At 34.9% G+C, this 14,999-nt stretch overlaps 1 protein-coding gene across 1 annotated transcript in view; it reads right to left on the reverse strand.

Annotated features, from left to right (window-relative positions):
- Positions 1–14,999, reverse strand: part of Pez (protein tyrosine phosphatase non-receptor pez) — a 350,703-nt gene that overhangs the window by 106,397 nt on the left and 229,307 nt on the right. Inside the window, exons 14-15 of the mRNA XM_090400358.1 lie at positions 5,653–5,868; positions 2,233–2,443 (exon numbers count right to left, since the gene is read on the reverse strand). Coding sequence (XP_090256484.1) covers positions 2,233–2,443; positions 5,653–5,868 — 427 coding nt within the window. The remainder of the gene's footprint in view (positions 1–2,232; positions 2,444–5,652; positions 5,869–14,999) is intronic.

Here is a 14,999-nt window from a genome sequence, read left to right on the forward strand (position 1 = left end):
ATTTACACATGCACACAAGAAAATAATTAATAAACTACAGGTCATCATCAGTGGCAGAAAGATTAATAACACAGGACAGAACATGAACAATGGATTATTATTATTATCTTAATATATATTTATTACTGTAGTTCAGATATTGCATTGTTCTTTTATACCATCATGAGGCTTGTGCTATTTTTATAAAAAAAAATCTGCTGTTGATGTCCTATCTTGCATTACTAGCCTTCCTGCTACTAATGATGACCTGTAAATTTCAGGCTGAAATATTTGGCAAATAAAGTTTTTTAAATATTTTCTTATGTATTATGCAATTTAGTCTTATAAGGAAATATTCAGCTATTTTCTGATGAATCAGAATTGGATAGGATAATAGTTATGGCAATGTAGAGAGATTGTAGGATTATTTAAATAGGCTGACAGTATGGGCAGAAGATGATGGGTATCAGTTTAATGTGGACAAGTGTCAAGTATTACATTTTGGGATAAAAAAATTACAAGCTGTGTAACACACTGATGAAAATGTACTCCAGGAAAGTGATGAAGCTAGGGATTTGGGGATAGTAATAGATAGAGAGCATACCACTAAGGTGGCCAAAGTATTACTAGATTACTTGGTTATTGAAGAACACACTAACAAGCAGAGATAAGAAAATTCCTCTTTGTAGAGCTTTGTACACAGACATCTGGATCACTGTGTTCAGGTCTGGTCAACTGGGTTTTTTTTGGATGGGGAAGTAGTGGAGAGGATCCAGAAGTGAGTGAGTGACCAAGTTGTTGTCTGTGGAAAGCTCCCTATGAGGATAGATTGAGGGTTGAAAAAAGTGGTGGATAGGCAAAAATGAGGCTATATGATAGAAATATGCTGCTAAAAAGGTTTATAGGATTGATGCATAGGAAATATTTTGACACTTGGCTAGAGGGGACAGAATAAGAGGCCATACCTGAAAATTGATTAAGAGTATAGTTAGAAGGGGTGTGAGGACAAGATTTTTCACTTGGAGTGGGGTGAATGAGTCGAATGGCTTGCCAGAGTCAGTTGTAAGTGCAGGCAACCTTTGGCAAAACATTCAGTCAAACATTCTGACAGGTTGGCAAAATACCAAAAATAAATGATCTTGGCAAATGGGAGTTAGAACACTTCAAGTCATTTCTGCAGTATGGTAGAATGGGTGAATAAGATACTCTATGGCAGAGGTTCCCAACCTTTTTGTTTCCTAGAGCACATTCTAAAATACCAATAGGGCAACGGGCACCATCTATTTTTTCAAGCAAATTTTTTGAATTCTTTTGTTAAATGAATACATACGAAGTTTACATTATAATCAAATGTTTTATTACTTAAAAGTTTACATTATATAAAAATTTAAATATATATATATATGTAAGTTAGTGTGATCTTTGACATTGCATTTCATTGGCCAGTGCTTCATAATCAGGAGACTATGATGATATTCCAGTTCTTAAACTGGAATGAACAACTTCGAATGCACGTCTACTTTACAATGTATGCATTTAATACTCGTCAGGTGTCATTAACGCATGTGTCATATAGCATGGCATGAATTGTTGCGTGATTATTTCAAACTATACGGCACATGGTTGAACAGCAGCGGGCACACACAAATTGGTCAACGGGCGCCATGGTGCCCATGGGCATAGGGTTGGGAACCCCTGCTCTATGGTGTGTGTGTGTGGGGGGGGGTGCATGACTTTGTGAAGAATAATTTACTACCTTTTTTATAATAGTGACAAATGCAAAGGGAATGGCTATATGATGATAATGCTAGATTCTGCAAAGGCCTTTGACAGAATACCAGACTCTATGTTACAAAAATTGGAACAAATGGGGTTGGATTTGGGATAAAAAAATTACAAGCTGTGTAACACACTGATGGAATCTGATGAAGCTAAGGATTTGGGGATAGTAATAGATAGCGAGCTGAAGTTCAGAGGGTATATTGCTAAGGTGGCCAAAACAATAAGCAAAGAATGAAAATAAATGAACAACAGCATACCTGTGTTTATTTAATCACATCCATATGGTCAACTAAATACAAGTTTACAGAACAGTGAAATTTAGAGTTTAATTTCAGACTGTTGATATTCTCCATTAGAGCAGTGGTATCACAATTATGCATCCTAAAGAGATTTTCTATTCATAACATTCTGTTTTTATAAACTTTACTTGTAAACAATTTAATAATACTATTCCATTAAAAACATATTTACCTGATGATTTCTGGTGAGATCAGGAGTGCTGGAACTTGATCTTTGCTTATAAGGATAAGGAGGTGGGGGTTTATGCTGATAGTAAAGGTGAATATTTGCTAGCAAATGCTCTGGATTAATGTCTGTCAAACCCTGGGAAGTCAATTCTGGAGTACTATACGTGTGCATTGGTGGAAGGAGGAGGTTTGGTGCCGACACTCTATCGTAACTTCTGGAATACAGTGAGGGAAAAAAAAGTAAAATGATTACTAACACTCTGAAAACATTGTATTTTGTATTAAAAAAAAAAACGTTTTTTTTTTCTTTTAAATATTATGAATATCAAAAGTGAGTATCAATTTTAGAGTGATATAGTCAAACATTACTGTAATAAGATAATGATTGCAGCCAATTGTGTATGTATGTGTTTAATTGCATTCATGAACACGATTCATCAGAATAAATAAACCTAATGCTGTTTTTCAGCATAAATACTGTAAACATAATTTTCTTTTGCATAATTCTGCCATTAAAATGGTCTAAAACACCAAATTCCATTAAATTCTCAAGCTGAAGAGGACTATTATCTTTAGAATCATTTCCATAAAAATGGTATTAAGGCAAAAAGGCAGAATTTTTTAGCAACCGATCTGAAATCTAACAATAAGCAAAGAATGAAATTTAATGAACAGCAGCATACCTGTGTTTATATTTGATCATATATCCATATAAGCAATTTAAATAAATACAAGTTTACAGTATAGTGGAATTTAGAGTTTAATTTCAGACTGTTGATATTTTCCATCAATTCAGCAAGAACTCTAATTACATGTTTATGGTATTCAAAAAGATGAATGGCAATACTTTCATAAAACTCTGATAAGCATGTCCAAAGCTGTACTTAGGGAGAGTTTAAGAAACATTGACCTATTTTTAGTTTATGTACTGTAGCTTAAAAAAATACCAAATTTCATTAAGTCCATCAAGCCAATGTAGAATTGTTAATATCAGTTTAAACATTTTGGCAGGTTTACTAATAAAAATTATATGAATGAATAAAACTGAAACATGCAGGCATATCTTGGTGTGCATCTTAAAGAACTCATCATTAACAAATTCCTGACATATACCCTCAAGGAGATGTACAGGATATTATGATATTCCTACATGAAAAGTTATATCATTACTAATTTCCAAATGACAATTTTTCTCCAAATTAATCTGTGAAGATTCCAATATTATCAGGTCGTCTATTTCTGTATTCTAAGGTGCTTTTTACTGCACCAATCCACCTAGATCTTGGTCTTCCTCTGGATCATTTTCTTGCCAGCATGGCAAAAAATACTTGTTCTGCTAATGTTTCTTCTTCCATTCTGCTAATGCATTCCCGAATGCTAACAATGTTAAGTTCTTTCCTAATATGATACTGCCAAAGATGCCATCTGTTCACTACCCTAATCTTTCTCAGAACTCTCAGGTCTCTGAATTTTTGGTCAAGTGTTTTATTTCTAATCCAGCTCTCAGATCCATAAGTTAAAATTGGTTTGAACACTGTCTTGTAAATAGCTACTTTAGTGTTTTGCCTAATTTCTATTTTATTCCATATAAATTTAGTCAGTTGATTTCCTACCTTACTAGCTTTTCTAATTCTATCTAATTCTGTTGTCTATTTCCATATTTCATTTGCCATTTTAACTGAAAATTGTGCCTAAGTAGCTAAAACATGTTATGTGTTCCTATAACATGTTCACATAACATTTAACATGTTATGTGAACCTATAACATGTTAAAACATGTTATAGGTTCCCCATTCAGGATCTATATTTTCAATCTTTCTACCTAATTTTGTATTGTGTTTTCACTACTAATATTTTCTTCAGGGTTTGCCACTGAATCTCCAAGGTTTAATTCTTGTTTTTAAACCCTCATTTTTTTTCTTGAAAAATACAAAATTTTAGTCTACAGTTCACATCTGAAAGCTGCTCAACTTTATGTTTTAAAACTCTCTAATGCACTATTTTTTTCAGCATGATTCGATTTTATCCTGCTCAAGACTAAATGGTGATCAACTCCAATTTCAAACCCTCTGTATACTGCTGTGTCCTAAGCCAGAGAGAATACATCACCATCAACATCAATGAGACCTTTTTTATTTCTTGCATCTACTTTCCATGTGAATTTGTGCACATTTTTATGCTGGAAGAATAACTATCCCATGTGCTGAACATAAATCTACCAGGTACTTACTGTTAGGTTTGCTGTTTTCTCTAAGTTTTCCAAAAACATTTCTGTCTGGTAATCATTTCCTTTTCTGCTGTTTAGATCTACAACAAGAACTAACATTTCCTTTTTCGCTGTGTCCATTGCTTTTTCCAGTTCCTCAAAAAATTCCTCCACTTCTTCCTTAGAGGAATCTTCTGCAGGACCATAGGCACAAATAAGGTTTAATTGTTTAGTTCCCTATTCTGAAATTAGTCCATATCACTGTATTTGATATCGTCTGCCATTTAAGAAGATTGTTCTTGTATTTAGTGCTGAATACTATAGGTACTCCTTTTCCCTGATGTTATTGCCTGAATATAACATTTTGTATTTGTTGCTTAAAAAAGATGTTGCCTGTTTTTGTCTTCTTTGTTTCAGTCACACGTATTATGTTGATATGATACTTATTAAAAATTCTGCTGCTAGTTCCATTTCTTTTCCATTGATGCTTCTTATATTGACAGCACCAATCTTGAATTCTGTTGATGTTAAATTGGGATATGTTCTGTTCATCCTGGTACCACAACAAAAACAATGGGAGCCTTGTTTTACCAGGTGATGCCCCAGCCAGCATGAAATTCTGTCATATTGCACCATCATTTTGCATTATGGTTTAAGTCAATAAGAATACAATTTGGTCAACTAAATCCAAAATTATCTGCCCATCCTTGTTTGTTCAGTATCCGGGTGGATACCTAACAGAGTGCACCACACAAACATGAGGATAGGACATTAGGTCAAAAGTCCTGGTCAGTTCTCAGCATTCCATAAAAGGCTACGTGGAGGTATCTTCCCAGTTATACAGCACTGACCCTCAAGCATTCTTCTTAAAGATCTAAATTTTATTAAAATCCATTCCAACCACAAGAGAAGAATTATTGCAGCATACAATTTTGAGTAGTTTTGCCTCTTTGTATCTTGGCAAACGGTCAAATTAACACAAAAAATGAGATACTTGACTAGTTTTTGTAAGGATGACAAATAATGAATTTCAATAAAAACTGCCCAGCTAGAGTCCCAGAATAACTTGAATATACAGAGTACTGTACATATTAACTAATTATTAATTACTTATAGAATGATGATTACTGTTATGGCATTTTCTTCATAAATCTAGAACTATGAATTTTTCAATTTTGGATATTACAATTTTTTTTATAGTTAAAATAAATTATCTACCTAGTTAATGCCATCGGATCATTCACTATGACATTTCCTGATGAGCTATGGCTTTCTAAATGTGACAGATCTGTGTAATTTTTGTAGTGAGCATATGACTGGAAGGGAGGAAGCTGATGATAAGAGCGAGGAATATCCAACTGGCTATCTGTAGCAACTGTGCTACTTTGAGACTGAGTGAGAACACTTGATGTTGACACATCTCCCATACTCGAGCTAAGAAAACAAAAGTTAATATATAAAAATTGCTAACTGATTAAACAAAGAAAAACAGTTTATCACTTTATAATTATAATAAATTATCTACCTAGTTAATGCCATTGGTTCATTCACTATGACATTTCCTGAAGAGCTATGGCTTTCTAAATCTTATCAGGACTATTTTACAATGATAAAGTCTTAATGAAACAAATATTGATTTGGAAGAATATAGTAGTACTGCATAAGACTGTATGCAGTGATATTCAGTATTTTGGGAGCAAATCAAAGTATCCAGAATCAATAAATATGGCAAACACTGGTTAACATGTATAATGGATTATTCATTGCTGAAACAATCGATATTTTGTACTATTTTTTTAATCAATTAATTTAATTAAATTAATTAATTTTAATTTATATACAAGATGCATATTATAGAGAATACCACTAAATTGAAATAATACACTTTGAGTCTTGTCAACACCCCATAGAAAATATATTTTAAGTTCACTACTGTAAATGAGATCATTAGTTCCAAAAATTCAGAATGCTATCATGCATTCCACTTTCCTACTATTCAAAAAAAGCATTTATTTGATAAATATCAAATGAAACATGAATTGCATTGATGCAGCTATCATTTGTGAGTGGAAATGAAGGAAAAGAGTTTTTTCATATTTGTATGCATTCCTCTTCAAAGAAACAGGAAGAACTCTGGATGTAGTAAATGCTTATGCTGTGACTATCCTCTCTACAACTGGAAGGTGGAACTATTTTTTTTAATTATGTCATCTGTCTTTAGAAATATCTTAAGGTTGGTAATCATGATAATGATAACAGATTTCATTTTATGAGGAAGAATAATCCTGGCACAGCAGAAATAGGGACAGATAAGCAATTCACGTTTCAACTGAGAATCACTTTCTTAACAAATGAATATTTTCAGATTTCAGAATTATTTAAAAATCATATAGTTCCTATATAAGAGAAGCATTCTACTTTCCTTGTATCATTAAAACTGAAATCCTATGAGAAGAATCCTTGAACACACATAATACTTTTATTAAGGTAAATTTATGCAGGGCTGGATTAACCATTAAGCAAAATAAGCACATGCTTAGGGCATCATGAAAACTAACTTTTAATTAGTTTTTCATTGTTTTTATCTTTTCTTACTGTTACCTACTTTGTTTCAATAAATAATGATGTGTAGAAGGCCTAATAAAACTTTAACCACGTGCATGACGGTTCGTTTACCATATTATCGCTCACGATGTTTTCCGGCACTACCATTGCGTCAAATGAAGTAATTTTTTATAACCATTTTATTTTTTATTTTCCTGTCTGTTTTAGGTCTTGTTTTAATAAATTATGTCTTATAAAAGGCTCCAGAAGCAAATATAAAACAAATCACATGGTTGGCTCAGAAACATGCCTCCGGTAAAAGGCCTAGCTGTCACAGAAGTGCGACTCCGGTGTAAAATAAGAGTTACCTAATTAAAGCGCGAAAGCACAAGATTCAGATGTAAGCCGAAAATTAAATTGTTAGTAATTTTTTGCCTGTGATATGTGTAACTGTGTTGATTGTCACCTAACATTCAACAAAATAATCTTTTTATTTCTGTATTTAACAGATCCCAAGAACCAAGATGAAACGTGTTCAGTTAAGTGGTGCACAAAAGCGAAAACTATCAAAAAAAAACAAGAGGAGACTTTGGAATTAGATTCCAAGACTGCAAACCTGACTGATTTCTTCACACAAGTTCCACAACATTATATACCAATTCCTGATCAGAGCCAATCTCCATCATCAGAAGCGGACACAAATACCATTTTGATCACTTCCAAATCAAAATATGTTGGAATCATCAAGGTGTCACAAGCAGGTTCATATAGCACATATCTCACTACAGACCTTACAGACAAAGTGAGGTCAGTAGCACATGTCTCACTACTGACCTCACTTTGTAAATTCTCTTGATATCTCTATTGCAAATGCTGATGCAAGTTGCTTTACAAAACATTCTGAGGTTGAAATAATTGCTGAAAATGAAAGCTTGGTGGGCCATGGTGATGGTGGTGAAATGATTCAGTCTGCAAAAGATGAAGTAAATATAGCAAAAGATCCAGGGTTGTGGCTTGATTTCTCTGCTGATGACATGGCTTATTGGACTGCTTGTGGACCTGGGTCCACAAGTCACTGGTGACTGTCAACACCACAATGGGCCATTTGACATTTCAGTAGTGGCAAACCAGTAAGATACTGTTTGCAGAAACTTTTTGTTGGGACAAAAGCCAATGGCGAGGAATACAAGAGAGAGTGGTTATTGTATTCACCATCAATGGGATCAGTTTAGTGTTTTGTTTGTAAACTGTTTGCTCCTAAAAATTTCTCACATTTTGTTACAAGAGAAGGGTTCAGTGACTGGCAAAATACTAGTGTAATTGATCAATATGAAAAAAGCACTACTCACCGAGACTCTATGCTAACATACTTAACTCACAGACAAGGTGTAGGGTTGGGACAACAGTTTCAAAAACAAATTCAGGAAGAGTGTGATTACTGGGAACATGTCCTGAGGCATGTCATTGCTGTTATTCGTACGTTAGCTGAACGTGGCTTGGCTTTTCGAAGAACAGAAGAAGGATTTGGATCATCGCAAAACGGGAACTTTTTAGGGCTGCTTGAGCTCATAAGTCAAACTGATCCATTTTTAGCAGGTCACATTGCGAAATATGTGGAAATTGTGGCAAGGAAATCCTTCTTATCTGTCCAAAGCCACCTGTAAGGAACTCATTCATCTGATGGTTCAAAAGGTCCATGTGCTTATTGTTGACGAAGTAAAATCTCCTGGTTATTTTAGTTTGTCAGTTGATTCTACACCAGATCGTCACATATTGACCAGTTAAGTGTTGTACTTAGGTACTTAAAAGATGGACAGCCTATTGAATGCTTTTTAACCTTTCTGGAAATGAAAAGCCATACCAGTGAGGAAATGGCAAATCAGATGTTGCGGTACTTACGTAAAGTTTGTCGGCTAAACTTTTCAAAATGTAGGGGGTCAGTCTTATGACAACGCTGCTAACATGCCTGGGCATTATAAGGGGATGCAGCAAAAAATTTTAGAAACAAATAAGTTTGCTACATATGTGCCCTGTACAGCTATCCCAATGGCTTTAACAGGTCTTTAAGGCCCACAACTTTCCAAGCATGCTTGGATTTCGTAACTGAAATTCTAGGATAGAATTGTCACCTATGCCTCAAGTTATTCTTGGCTGTATCCCTGTGTGTTCACAGGGCCGGTTTGCCTGCTTGCGGGATGAAAAACACCAGATAAACTGGTGGAAAAACCCTACTGCGCGCGCCCAAGACCAGCTAATTTGGCTATGGCTGAGGAAAATCCTTCAGCTCCTCACGTCTCCGATGGGAATCGAACCTAGGACACTCCTTCCCCAGGCATATGGTTGTGAAGTGCAAAGCCACTAGGCTAACCGCATGGACGCCCTGTACAGCTCATTCACTAAATCCTGAAGGCTGAAGTGCTATTGACTGCTGTCAAGAGGTGGTTAATTTCTTCTCTATAGTGCAGTTGCTCTATACCTTTTTTTCAGCCTCAACCAGCCGGTGGACAATTCTTAAAGGTTGTATTGGAAATGAAAATGTCTTAAAATCCTTCTCTGATACCAGATGGGAGGCACATGCTATGGCAACAGCAACAAATTTGAAATCTTTCCTTCAAATTTTAGAAGCTTTAGACTGTATAGCCGAAGACCAGTCACAAAAGGGAGACACTAGAAGAGAAGCAGATAATATTGCAAATAAGATGCAAGAGCTTGAATTCGTTTTTATGAAGAATTTTTGGGATGAGATTTTGCAAAATTTTCATAGAGTAAGCAAGTTCTACAAAATGAGGATGTCAACTTAAAAACATGTGCACTTCACGAAACGAATTTGAAAGATATGAAGCAGTTACAAAGGAAGTGCTACCAGATGTTGATTACAAGGCAGCTCAAACTCGCAAATGTATCAGAAAGAAGGTATCCAATGACGGAGATGCTCCAGAAGTATATCTGAATGCCAGAGATAAATTTCGTATCACCACTTTTTACACAATTGTTGACAAACTTGAAACTGAGATGAGAAGAAGAGGAGAGATATACAAAGAAATATCAGAGAGATTTTCTTTTCTAAGTGATGTGCCACATAATGCTATTTCAGTGACTTCATCATCTACTGAAATTGAAAGGTATTCTCAGTGTTGTCAAAAGCTGATTGATGCTTACCCAGAGGACTTGAACAATAATTTTTCAGCTGAGCTTCAGCAGTTTCACTCATATGTGTGCCATAAGTTCAGTGCAACAAAAAATGTAAAAACAAGATTCAGTCATGCTGAACTTTATAAAATAATTGTAGAAGACAATATTGAGTGTGCCTTTCCAAATGTAGACATTGCCTATCGTATATTTTTAACATTAATGGTCACAAATTGCTCAGTTGAGCGTTCATTTTCTCAGTTGAAGTATATTAAAAATCCCATCAGAACAACTATGCAACAAGGCAGGTTGAATGCCTTATCTCTACTAAGTATAGAAGCAGATGTGTTACTAAGATTAATTTTGAGGATCTGATCAAAGACTTTGCAATTAAAAAAAGTAGGAGAAAACTTTTCAAATCTAAATAAAGTTGAAGTATACAAAAATAAACATTATTTTCCATCTTACTATAAGTTTTGTTTCATTTTTAAAAAGAAAAATTTATTTTATGGTTTATTATTGTTTATATTTTGAATTACATATATATGGGGCACCAAAGATCAGTAAATAATGTACGAACATTAAGAAGTTTTGATTTTGACACTGACCACCAAATATTAACTGCCAAAGTGAAGATAAAATTCAATAGGTAAAAAAATATCAGAAAAGAAGAAAACATCAACCTATCAAAATTAAAAGATAGTTTAAGCAGAAGTCGATTTTTAGAACAGATGTGCTTGAAATTAAAACCCTCCATCTTCCAGAACAGCAGAAAATAGTGGGAAGAAGGAAAAGAAACAGTGTTATTAATTGCAAAACACACTCTAGGTTCCAAACCCAAAATAAACAAACAGTGGATAACCCAAGAAATCATAGCTACCATAGAAGAGAAAAGAGAGGCCAAGATACTTGTAAACCAACAAAACAATGAAGAGAATAGAGAAAAATACAGAGCACTAAAAAATAAAGTTGATAACCTATGCAAAAAAGCCAAAGAAAAATGGTTAGAATAAAAAGCTAAGAAATGCCAAGAAGCATACCAACAAAACAACTTAAAAGTCTTCCATGATACTGTAAGAGAAATTACAAAGGAATTCTCAGCAAAAGCAGTAACAATGATAAACAAGATGACTGAAACCAGGAATATTGAATACATAAGAAAAATCTGGTCAAACAATTTTAAGACTATCTTCCACCAAGGAAACAAAACTACAATGCCTACAATAGAAGAAAATAATGATCATCCAAAAATTTTATAAGAAGAAGTTAGATACGCAATAAAACAGATGAAAAACAATAAAGCACCAGGCATTGATACTATCCCTACTGAACTGTGGTCATATGGAGGCAGCATATCAATAGAATATTTAACAACCCTATTCAATAAAATACTACAAACAGGAGAGATCCCAGATGACTGGAGAACTGGAAAGATCATCCCAATATACAAGAAAGGAGACTGCAGAAATTACAAACCAATCAATTTACTCCCTCACACCTATAAAATATTCATAAGAATTATACAAAATAGATTAAAAAAACACCTATGAAGAAATGATAGGCATAGAACAAGTTGGTTTCCGAGGAAACTATTCAACAATAGACCAAATTTTCACATTGCACCAACAAGCAGAGCTCAGTTGGCAAGACCATAAAGAACTATATTGTTGTTTTGTGGACTTTAAACAAGCTTTTGATAACATCAACAGAGAAATCCTTCTTAAAATTCTACTAGGAAAAGCAATAGGCAAATATATAATACAGTTTCTGATAAAATATTACTCTAAGACAAATGCAATAATTAAAAAGGACACATTCACAACAGAACCCATAGAGATTCAAAAAGGAGTAATGCAAGGATGCCCATTATCCCCATGCCTATTCAACATATATCTAGAAGAAGTTGTAAAGAAGGCAATAGACAATGAGCCTGGAATCAATGTCAATGGTTCAAACATAAATATCAAATATGCAGATGGTCTTGTCCTTCTTGCAAGAACCCCAAATGAACTACAAAAGTTGATCAACAAGCTAAACGAAACCTGTAAAACATATGACATGACAATAAATATGCAAAAGACAAAAGTGATGAAAATAGGGAGGAACGGAACTACCATCTCAGCCATCCTAAACGGAGAACAAATAGGACAAGTAGACAACTTCATATACCTTGGATCAAAACTAACAGAAACAATAGATGAACTCAAAACAATCAAACACAGAATAGCGATAGATGGACCACCATGGGAAAATTACAGAAAATCTGGAAAACAAACACAATATCTAAGCAAGCCAAAATCAAATTATATGAATCAATAATTATACCAACAGTCATCTATGGAGCAGAAGCGTGGACAGTTAAAAAAAGAGAGGAGAAAAAACTGCTGGTGAAATGAAATGCTTAAGAAAAATAAATAGAACAAGTTGGATAGAAAAAAAACAAACAAACAGCACAGTTAGACAAGAATTATTGTATAAAAAGACAATAATAGAAAAAATTAGGAAACAACAACAACTGAGATGGTTTGGCCACACTGTACGCATGGACGCAGACAGACTTCCTAACGTCCTAATCAGTATTTTTCCGACTGAAAAAAGAAGATCCGGAAGACCAACTGGCTGAAATTAATGGGAACATTTATGGGAAAAATTAATGGGAACATTTCGGGATGCAGAACATATAAGGAAATTTGTCGAACAGCAAGGAATAGAGAAGACTGGAAGATCCTGCTCAAGAGAAGACCCAACCCGTCTTAGACGGAAGAGGAGAAGAAGAAGAAGGGACACCAAAATCTTTTAAGTGCTTAGGGCCTCTATGGGTCTTAATCCGGCCCTGAATGTAGGTATACTTCTTAACCCTTCAATACTGTATATTCATGTCATCATGTTTTTATCCCCACATAAGAAGATGCACAAGGTTTGTTTTCCTGAAGGTAAAATGAATAGTGATTGAGACATTGGATATGAGAACTAAGTGAGCAAAGGAGTTGGTAGTGGTAGTATGGACAAATAACTTCACTGGGAAAGGAGAATGTAAGACTGGATATCAGGAGGTTGTGAGAAGGATAAAAGATAACGTGATAGGAAAGATAGTCAAGTGTGTTGCCTGGGTATGACAGTGATGAGATGGGGCAGAGAGCAAGAATTATGAATATGTTAGAAGAAATATGTGAAGAGAAAGGAGTGCAGTTTGTTAATGTGTGGAAGGAGATTGAAGGAAGAAATGAACAGTATAAGAGTGATGGACTGCATTTGAATGGTTTTGGTGAGTTATTTGAAAAGACTGCTGCTGGAAGGGAGAGTAATGAATGCAAAGAATGAATCTGAGAAAGTAAAAAGTGATGTGAAAGAGTGGGAGAGTAAGGAAGGAGAAGACTGAAGTGGTGCATATGAATGAAGTATATAGCATAAGCGTTGAGAATGAGAGAACAAGTGTGCAACACAAACGAGGAAACTCACGATGAACAGGGAGAGCACAGCATGAGAAAGGGTGATGCTCTAAGAGAATGTAAATATGTGCATGTAGACAAAAAGGGAAGTGGATGACCTGGGATGCAGGGAAAACAGATTTGAAGAAGGTTCTGGGATGAGTAAGGAGAAAAAGAAATGGCTCAAGGAAAGTATGGAGAAGTCACATCTAATAAGTGATATCAGTGAAACATTATAGATTCCAGGATGAGCTGTTATGTTTGTACATGAATACTAGAAGTATCAGAAACAAGGGAAATGAAATAATTGCATTCATTGAGTTTGTTCACCCAAAAATTGTTGGAATAAGTGAGATGAGGATGACATCCGAACAGGAATAGAGATGGAAGGTATGATGTGTTTCGTGAAGACAGAAGGGTAAAAAGGGAGGGAGGTGGAGTGCTATTGATGATAGAAAAATAGTTATGTCTATACAAGGTAGAGATGTGGGGGGGGAGGAGATAGTGATAATGGTTTTGAGGCAGTATAGTGTGAGATAGAGGTGAACAAAATGAAATACACCTGGTCGTCGACTTACAACCACAAAAATATAAATTAATGAATAAATTAATAATAAATCAGGCAGCTGCACGTACGATAACTATGGGATACGATAGTCATCGTACGATAACTATCTCTCACATACACTCAGTCGCTTTCAAGCATCTGTTGTGTGTGGTGTATTAATTAAAATTCTACTTTTAATTAATACTACCCATAAAATGCCTAGTAAAAGGAAAATGCCTTCATCTACAGATACGCCAGCTAAGAAGTCAAGGAAAACTATTGATTTAGAGTGTAAAATGAAGGTTATCCAGAAGTATGAAGGTGGAAAGAAAGTGAATACGATAGCACGTGACTTGAAGTTATCACATTCCACGGTATCGACGATACTTAAGGACAAAGAAAGAATTCGAGAAGCTGCAAAAGGTTCTGTACCAATGAAGTCTACAATTTTAACCAAACAACGACAGGGACCCATCCATGAAATGGAGAAATTGTTGTTTATGTGGATGGAAGATTTGATACAGAAAAATTCACCCATGAGCCTTTGCACAGTGCAAGCGAAGGCTAGAAGTCTGTTTCAGAGTTTAAAATCATGCACAGGAGACGATTATGCAGAAGATTTTCAGGCTAGTACTGAATGGTTTAAGCGTTTTAAAAAAAGATTTGCTTTGCATAATGTATGTGTCACAGGAGAAGCAGGAAGTGCAGATGAAGTCCAAAAATTCATTGATAGTTTTGACTCTTAATCAAAGAAGAAGGTTATCTACCGCAACAAATATTTAATGTAGATGAAACCGGCTTGCAATGGAAACTCATGCCTAATCGTACGTATACCAAGAAGAAAAAAGGATGCCAGAATTCAAAGCTTTTAAGGATCGGTTGACTTTGTTGCTTGGTGGGAATGCCACAGGTTTTAA

The sequence above is a fragment of the Typopeltis vanoorti genome, chromosome 11, assembly GCF_054136105.1.
Source record: "Typopeltis vanoorti isolate ZY-2024b chromosome 11, IOZ_Tvanoo_1.0, whole genome shotgun sequence".
NCBI classification, from domain to species: domain Eukaryota; kingdom Metazoa; phylum Arthropoda; class Arachnida; order Uropygi; family Thelyphonidae; genus Typopeltis; species Typopeltis vanoorti.